Raw genomic sequence first — 9,265 nt, forward strand, 5'->3', positions numbered from 1 at the left:
CCTTTTCCTTCATGTTTTTATAGTTTTTGTTTTTTATGGTTCATATTTTAGTATGGTTTCATGTAATCTTTCAATTATTACTTTTTTTTAAAAAATATTTGTGACGTCTGATAAAGCAAATATTTTCATTTTTGCATTGTGTGTTTGTTTTGCACGCACATAATATTTCTTAGCCAAGCAGTAGAAATACACAGGTTCCCTGTTTGTTTTATCTGCTCAGCTCTTCACTGACATCATGCTCTCCGCTGAACTCAGCAGGACGTTCCGTGAGTACAACAGACTGATTATTTAAATACAAGAGCTTTTCATAAAGTCAGAGGGAAAGACTAAGTGTCACTCTTCTTAAGCTATTTATCTTTAAGAGGTACTTGAGATGAGGTGCTTTTAATCTTCCTTCATAAAAGACTTCTAACTTTTCAAATGTAATTAATGGGTTATTAATTATTTACAAGTTACTTGTAACAACTTTTAGGTTGGATTTTAAATCATTAAAACTCAATAATAATATTTTTTTCTTTTCTGATTTTCAGTTCTGGGAGTAACATGTTTACTCATGAGTTCAGGTAAATACACGTTTCAGTCACTTTTATCCTAATGTGCCAGTTTTTAACTTTATATTGCCACCTTGATCCGTTCTAATAGATTTGCTGAACTTATGCTTTCACTCTGATTACATGGGACCTTTTATTTAAATCCTGTCTGTTAATTTTAAATCATGTAAGAAACTCTGAGTTTAAACACAAGCATCAAGCTGTTACGTGAAATTGTGCAGGAAACTGCCTGTGTTAACTGTGACTATCACCAATAAACGTGGGCGTGTTTCCTGAATCAACAGCAGGCCTTACCTCCTTTGTTGCTGGATTCTGGATTCTGATACCAAGTACTTATACTGATAACTACTTGCAGCTGATGGACCCTGTCCTGATTTAAGATGTGAATCTGTCATCAATAAGCTTAAAATGAATGTTTTTTAATGACAACCAAATGATGTGATTGGGTGTCAACTTGTATTCTGTGAAATGTGCCATACAAATAACTGACAGTAAATGACAGTTAACACAAGATGGTTATTATGCTCATGTCATGTTATGTTGTGTGGCAGGCAGGATGTAGGACCCAAATGCAGACACAAAAGGATGAACTGAAAACGGCAGATGTATTGCACTTTTGCAAAAACATACTAGAAACCAAAAGCACTTTGCTTTTCTACTGTAAAGCACTTTGGGTTTTCAGTTACTATATATAACATTTATTTATTATTGTGTAAGTAAATAGATGGATTGTTTATTTGGATATTTATTTGCTTTAAAAAAGGCAGGAACTATTAAACTATTAAATTGTGATTATAAAATTAGCAATACAGCACTTATTAATACAGCAAAGACTCATTACATATGAGATGATTTTAAATTTCAGGCTATACCAGAGCTGACACTGAGACACTAAGAAAGCCCCCCTGTGACAGCCAGATCTGCCGCTTGAGCCACGGTAAGAAAAGCATACTCTGTATATGAAAGAAGCTCCACTTTTCCTGAGTTAGAAAAGTGGAGCTAATATGGAAGTGCCTTAAGCCAGCAAAAGAAGTCCATGTTGCTTGGGGAGGAGTCTAAGCAAAGATGTACTCGTAAGTTCAAACACACACACAGCCAGGGAAGTTGAGTGCAGAGTTTTACAAACACAAATCTTTTTTACACACACACAAATTCTCATCTATAGATACACAAACATAAAAAATTCCCATATTTTGGTTCACAAGGTTACAAAACCCAGTTCACAAGTACACATTTGATTTACAAGTACAAAATATTACTGACCACAATTTGAGCCAGCAGTGTCCACACAACTGTAGACACTGCATTAATCCCTGTGTCAACTACTTCTCCCCTTTTCCCTCACTTGGAAACAAGACCCAGAGTTACTTAAACTCCTCCTACTGGGGGGAACCTGTCCCATTGAACCAATCAGTCAAAAACGGCAACACCCTTAATAATGGAAACTGTATGCTTTCATAAAAGCGTTTAAACTGGTCTGTTAAAAAAAAGTTAACCTCACACATATAGTTGTTTTAAAAATTTGTTATTTAAAAAATAGTTATAGAGACCAAAACAGTTTTATTTCTGCTGCAATGTAAAGTTGGACCTTTTACTTACTATGGGTCGCAGCTGGTCCAGGATGAGTCTTTCCCATGGCACTGACCTCCCACGTCATGAAGACCCTGGAAAGACTCATCCTGGACCAGCTGCGACCCATAGTAAGACCACATCTGGATCCCCTTCAATTCGCTTATCAGCCTCGTCTCGGAACTGAGGACGCCATTATCTACCTGCTCGACCGTGTCTACACCCATCTGGACCAGCCGGCGAGCACTGTGAGGGTCATGTTTTTTGACTTTTCCAGTGCTTTCAAAACCATCAGGCCGACCCTCCTGGGTGATAAGTTAGCAGCGATGCAGGTGGATGCTTCTCTGGTGTCCTGGATTGTTGATTACCTGACAGGAAGACCACAATATGTACGTCTCCCACAGTGTGTGTCTGACAAGGTAATCAGCAACACAGGGGCACCACAGGGGACTGTCCTCTCCCCCTTCCTCTTCACCCTCTACACCACAGACTTCAGCCACTGCACAGAGACCTGCCATCAGGAAGACCAGGAAACACTTGACCCCTGTTTCAATCCAGGGGGTCAGTGTTGACATTGTGGAGGACTACCTTGGAGTACACATTGACAATAAACTGGACTGGGCTAAAAACACCAAAGCACTTTACAGAAAGGGCCAGAGTCGTCTCTATTTTTTGAGGCGACTGAGGTCCTTCAACATCTGCCAGAAAATGCTGAGGATTTTCTATGAGTCTGTTGTGGCCAGTGCGATCCTCTATGCTGTGGCATGCTGGGGGAGCAGGCTGAGGGTCGCAGATGCCAACAGACTCAATAAACTGATCCGTAAGGCCAGTAATGTTGTGGGGATGGAGCTGGACTCCCTCAAGGTGGTGTCGGAGAGGCGGATGTTGTCCAAAATAAAGACAATGTTGGATAACACCTCGCACCCTCTCCGTGACATGCTGGTCAGTCACAGGAGCACGTTCAGTGAGAGACTGAGAGTACCGAAAAGCACCACTGAACGACACAGGAAAACTTTCCTGCCTGTGGCCATCTCCCTGTACAACGCATCCACTTAACACACTGGTTACTGCTACAACTACACGTTTCTTTTCCAGCTATTTATTAATGTGTGACATATATACATAGTACAATATATATATATATATATATATATATATATATATATATATTGTACTATTCTTAGTTAGCGTGTTGTCTGTTTTGTTAATGTTGGTTTATAATGGAGCACTGTAACAAAACAATAATTTCCCCCAGGGATCAATATTCTGATTCTGATTCTGATTCTGATTATTATGGCAGTGACTCACTGCGGGAGCCTCCGGTGGATGTTCAAGGAACTGCAGGTTTTAGGATTTTTGCCCTGGCTTCAAGTTTTAAGGTTAAACTTTGCTGTTAGTTTTGTTTTGTTTTGTTCATCACCTCTGTCCAAATAACAAAAAATAATACATTTCATCTACTAATAAATACTGATTCGATATCAAAGACAGATGTTAGTCTGTGCCATTGAGCTCCACTGTTAGCACTGAACTCCTAAAATCACATTTTTAAGTGTTATTTCACTTCTTTTGTGTCAGAGAAATTCAAAAAATTGCTGAAAATTAAACAATTTATGTCTCTTCTTTTAGTCCACAGTGTAACATGTGAAGGATCTCAGGCAAACCTGCAGTGTGGTGAGGGTTATTTTTTGTTGGTTTGTCTTTTTATTTTTGAATTAATTTGTTCGAAATGCAAACATGGTTATAGTTTAATGTCTTCCTCAGGTGAAGGGCAGGTTTTAGTCATCCACGGAGCTGATTATGGACGCCATGACAAAACCACGTGCTCTGCTGGACGTCCGGCCTCTCAGCTCCAAGTTGTCCAGTGCTCAAGTCAGACGAGCACTGATGTTGTAGCTAAAAGGTACAGATAGACTCTTTTTGTTTAGTTTTACTTTTTTTTTTCCAGATTACACAATTTGCAGTATGTTAAACTCTCTGCTGACTCACTTTTTATCTGCATTCAAAGCTGTGATGGAAAAAACAGCTGTACTATCTCAGCGACCAACTCTGTGTTTGGAGACCCCTGTGTTGGCACCTACAAGTACCTGGAGGTGGTTTATACTTGTCAGTGTAAGTACCTTAAACAGTAACGCACACATGCTAGCGACCAAAGGACCATTCTTTTTGATTTCACTCAGTTGGTACACACCTCTGTTACTGAGACTTAAAAGTGAACATTCAGTCATTCAGCTCATGACATGTCATGGCATTTTTTAAAATCCTGTTTTCCTTTTTTTTTTTAAGTATCAATTGAATTTGGAGCCCTCACAGCTAGGACATCTGCGAATTTGTTTGTCAGCTGAAGCTAAACTAGGGCATAAATACACATTTGGATTTCATTTTTTTGATTTCAAGATTGTGCTCCAGAATCAAACTCAACTTTTTTCCACTTTTAAAAGGTAAAAGATGAACAATCAAAAATTTAAAAATGTGAGGTGGAAAACACCAAATCAAATCCAAACCAAGAAGGAAAATGTTGCAAAACTTACAAATTAAATCTGTGATCATGAACTAATATTTAGTCTCTCCACATAAATTTTTTAAGTTTGTGATTAATGAATGTGATTTACGCTTTTCTCTCAGTCCAGACTGTAACATGTGAAGGATCTCAGGCAAAGCTTCAGTGTGGTGAGGTTTTCTTTTTTGCAACTTTATTGAATTCATTTCATTGAAATGCAAACTTGTTTACAGTTTAACGCTGTGGTCTCGTCCTCAGGTAAAGGGCAGATTTTAGTCATCCACAGAGCTGATTATGGACGCCATGACCAAACCACGTGCTCTAACTTACAATCTGACTGTATGCTCAGAGATGTCCTCTGCTCAAGTCCATCGAGCATTGAAGTAGTAGCTGCAAGGTGCAGATGCTGACTGTCTTTTTTTCACCTTTAAATTTTCTCCAGGATGTGCAGTATGTCAAATTTCTGCTGACTCACTTTTCATCTGCATTCACAGCTGTAATGGGAAAAACAGCTGTACTATTTCAGCAACCAGCTCTGTGTTTGGAAACCCCTGCTTTGGCACCTACAAGTACCTGGAGGTGGATTATACTTGTCAGTGTAAGTACCTCAAACAGTAATGCACATACAACTCCCAAAAAATGCTAGCAAACAATTTACTCACAAGAAGCATCACCTTTCATTTCATCCAGTGGAGTCAAACCTCTGTGACTGAGGCTTAATAATGGACATTCAGTCACTGAATCATGACATTTTACAGAACATCCGCTTTTTCATTCTCATTGTCTTTTTAAAAAAACAAACATGAATATGATGTGGAGCATTCACAGCTAGGACTTAATCCGAAACATCTGTTTATTTTGTTGGCTTAAATACACCTTTGTTTTTAAGGTGGTTTTCCAAAATCAAATTGTTTTCTCTGTATTTTTGTAGGTTCTTTACCTCACAGTATAAAATGCCTTGAGGTGACTGCTGATTTGGCAATATTTAAATAAGACTGAAATGTATTTAAAAAAGTTAAAAATGAACCAAAAGGAAACAGGTGAACATGTGAGATAAAAAAGATAAAACGACAGTTAAAATTAAAATGGACAGAGGAAAACAACAATAAAATCATACTACGTTTTATACATATTATTCAAAGAAAGATTGCAGGATGCAAAATTATTTCAGAAAAGATGAAACACAGAAGAAAAGGTTGCAAAAGAGTTCAAGTTACAAATTAAATCATGATCTAATAATAATAATAGTAATCTGCACATGAATTATGACAGTTTCTAATGTGTTTTGTGTTTTCCTCTCAGTCCAGAGTGTAACATGTGAAGGGTCTCAGGCAAACCTTCAGTGTGCCTGTTTTTGACTGCAGAGCTGTGGCGCGGCTGCGGAGGGGCGGACACACCTGAGCAGCATCCGCAATCACCAGCTTAAAACAGAATGAACTAGGCCTGTTGTTGTAGCTGAAAAGCTGCAGCCGCAATAAAGAAGTGTACTGAAAAGTGCGAACATGTGGTCCTGTCTGTCCTGCAGCGTTTACAGTGGTGCCGAAACCCAGGACTGGGGCACAACAGACCCGACTGTGGTGTATTCATAATTGTCTCTGGTACATTTGTTGTATGGGCTGTATGTGTTTATTGTTCGATTGTGTAATTACGTGCTACGCACTGGCAATGCATGCTGGGAGGCGGTAATAAAGTAGGTAAAGAGTTGGTCTTACCGCACACAGTTGTGCGGTAAGAGTAAAAATCACACACGGACCACGTGTTTCTTTATTGCGGCTGTTGACTTACACATGCGGCTGCAGCTTTTCAGCTGATGTAGCTGAAGCGCATATTATTAACGTAACATTTCTTTGTTCCGCCGTAAAAGTGATTCTGATGTTAAATATTAGTTCTGCGTGACTTTTCTGACAGGAAGCTTGAGAACCACTGCCTTAGAATATAAAATGCCTTGAAGTGACTGCTGACTTGGCAATATTTAAATAAAACTGGACTGAATTGTAAAAGTTAAAAGATGAACAAACAAGAAACAGGAGAAAATTTGAGATGCAAAACATAAAATGACAGTAAAAATGAAAACAGACAGAAGAAAATAACAATAATAAAATCATATTTTGCAGGATGCAAAATAATTTAAGGAAAGATGAAACAAAGGAGGAAAAGGTTGCAAAAGAGTTCAAGTTACAAATTAAATAATGATCTAATAATCAATCTGCACATCAATTGTTACAGTTTTTAATGTGATACATGTTTTTCTCTCAGCCCAGAGTGTAACATGTGAAGGGTCTCAGACAAACCTTCAGTGTGGTGAGATGGGTGTTTTTTTTGTAACTTTGTTGAATTTGATTTATTGAAATGTAAACATGGTTATAGTTTAATGCTGTGATCTCTTCCTCAGAAAAAGGACAGGTTTTAGTCATCCATGGAGCTGATTATGGACGCCATGACAAAACCACGTGCTCTGCTGGACGCCCTGCCTCTCAGCTCCAAGTTGTCCAGTGCTCAAGTCAGACAAGCACTGATGTTGTAGCTAAAAGGTAAAGATTGACTGTCTTGGTTTAGTTTTACTTTTTTTTTTTTTTTTTTTTTTAACCAGGATACACAATGTGCAGTATGTTAAACCCTCTGCTGATTCACTTTTTATCTGCATTCAAAGCTGTAATGGGAAAAGCAGCTGTACTCTCTCGTCAAGCAACTCTGTGTTTGGAGACCCCTGTGTTGGCACCTACAAGTACCTGGAGGTGGTTTATACTTGTCAGTGTAAGTACCTTAAACCAGGGTGTCCAGCTCTAGGCCTCAAGGGCCGGTGTCCTGCAGGTTTTAGATATCATCCTGGGTCAACACACCCAGTGTAAGTGCCTTAAACAGTAATGCACATACAACTCATACAACTAGAGTCCAAAGCAGTCTCAGGGACCATCCTCGTTGATTTCACTGAGGTCAAACCTCTGTCTGAGGCTTAATAGTGGACATTCAGTCACTGAATCATGACATTTTACAGAACAAACAAAAAATGTGGAAATGCAAAACAGAAAATGGCAATAAAAATATGGCATTGGCCAGAAAAATTGATTTTAAACATGGATTCAAAGACTCAAATACAGAATACAGGACGTGAAATTATTTAACAAAAAATGAAATTTAATAGCTGATTTGAAGATTCACAAAATATTCAGTTTTTTTGCCTTTAGTGGACAGAGACAGTGTAGATAGACGTGAAAGCAGGGACAGAAAGAGGAGAAGAGATGCAAACCCAGACCTACTGCTCTCCAGCCATACGGCATATGGTCGCCTGCTCACCCACTGAGCTAAATCAGCACCTGGATTTCTTTAAAAAAAATTAGTTGTTTAAAAAATACAGGTGTGCTTTTTTTTTTTTTTTTTTTTTGTTCAAAAGTCTACTCCATTGACAAAGGAAAAATAGAAGAATATGTAAACGCAGGGTTAAGTGGGAATTAGACACCCCTGAGCAACAAGACATGGGTGCATGTAATTAACACAGCTGAGGACAACCAAACAATAGCATATCAAAACCCAAATGAAGACATAACTAAAAAAAGGCAATGAACAACCAATACTAAATCAAGGAGACATTGAAACATGAAAATAAATACTGAAAATGGACTTGAATGGAGAAATTAATGGAGAACAGAGTGAGGTAATGTTATAAGAGCGTGGACAAAAGCAGAGAGGAAGGCAGCAAAACTTAAACTTCAAGATATTAAAAAAAAGTTTACTTCAAAGTAGAGCAGGAGATATAGAAAATACAACTGACAATGAAGCACAAACACATGAATGAGAGAGAGGGAAGATTCAGGAGACATACAGGGGGCTAGAAGAACTAAACATAAGTAAAAAAAATTAGTTTAAGCTAAGGCTTCAAAATGTAATAATACTCATCCATTGCATGTCAATCAAAACAAGAGGCAAAATGTAAAAAAATATAAAGAACTGAAGCTTAATAAGAAAAATGAAAATTCAAAAGCAACTTTAAATCTTTTCTTTCTTTTCTAGGAAAAGATTATATCATCAACGCATCGTGTAACATCTGAATGTCACATCCCCTCTGGTGATGTCACTTCCACCAGAATGTCAAGCCTCGATGACATCACTGCTGGAACATGTTAAAAAATATGATTTCATTGGAAATAAACACAAATAAACACACACCCTGAGCATCAAACAGTCTCACCTTTTTTTTTTTCATTTCATTTTAATATTTTGTTTAATTTACTGATGAAGATAAGAAAATGCAGTAAAGTCACACACGTATGTGCCAGTCACATTCAAAAACACATGTACATCTGTACGGTATACACAATCAAAACACTGTCAGCATGACAAAGAAAAACAGACTCAAAGGATATCACATGGATAACATACAGCTCCATTAGATTCACTGTTTTTATTCCCATCTAATTTCTTACAGAATCACTTGGATAGTGAAGGTACTGTTGTCTGTCTTGATGCCACAGTTGAGTCCACAGTTTCAATATCTGACTGCTTTTAAAGTAGTGATGTATTTTTGTTAGTAAAGCCACTTAGCACTGATCTATGAATTATTCAAACATAAAAATGCTCCTAAGTCAAGGGATGAACCACTATTGTCTCTATACATAACAGATAACTTAGTGAAGAACCAATTTTAAATTGT

The 9,265-nt window shown here is 37.8% G+C and overlaps 1 protein-coding gene across 1 annotated transcript; it reads left to right on the plus strand.

Annotated features, from left to right (window-relative positions):
* The first annotated feature begins 536 nt into the window (after positions 1 to 536).
* LOC134618406 (L-rhamnose-binding lectin CSL3-like) lies at positions 537 to 8,769 on the plus strand. The gene is made up of 9 exons (XM_063463782.1): positions 537 to 563; positions 1,417 to 1,488; positions 3,747 to 3,791; positions 3,882 to 4,020; positions 5,112 to 5,215; positions 6,874 to 6,918; positions 7,010 to 7,148; positions 7,268 to 7,371; positions 8,626 to 8,769. Coding segments are annotated over exons 1-9 (660 nt in total). The 5' UTR covers positions 537 to 553; the 3' UTR covers positions 8,628 to 8,769.
* The last annotated feature ends 496 nt before the right edge of the window (positions 8,770 to 9,265 follow it).

This window comes from Pelmatolapia mariae, linkage group LG20 (genome assembly GCF_036321145.2).
Source record: "Pelmatolapia mariae isolate MD_Pm_ZW linkage group LG20, Pm_UMD_F_2, whole genome shotgun sequence".
NCBI lineage: Eukaryota > Metazoa > Chordata > Actinopteri > Cichliformes > Cichlidae > Pelmatolapia > Pelmatolapia mariae.

What these genes read in the sequence shown, in the direction of transcription:
- LOC134618406 (XM_063463782.1), top strand. An exon ending in GGTGGATTATACTTGTCAGT is followed by an intron (nt 5,216 to 6,873) that starts GTAAGTACCTCA and finishes TTTTTCTCTCAG; the next exon opens with CCCAGAGTGTAACATGTGAA. An exon ending in ACTGATGTTGTAGCTAAAAG is followed by an intron (nt 7,149 to 7,267) that starts GTAAAGATTGAC and finishes CTGCATTCAAAG; the next exon opens with CTGTAATGGGAAAAGCAGCT.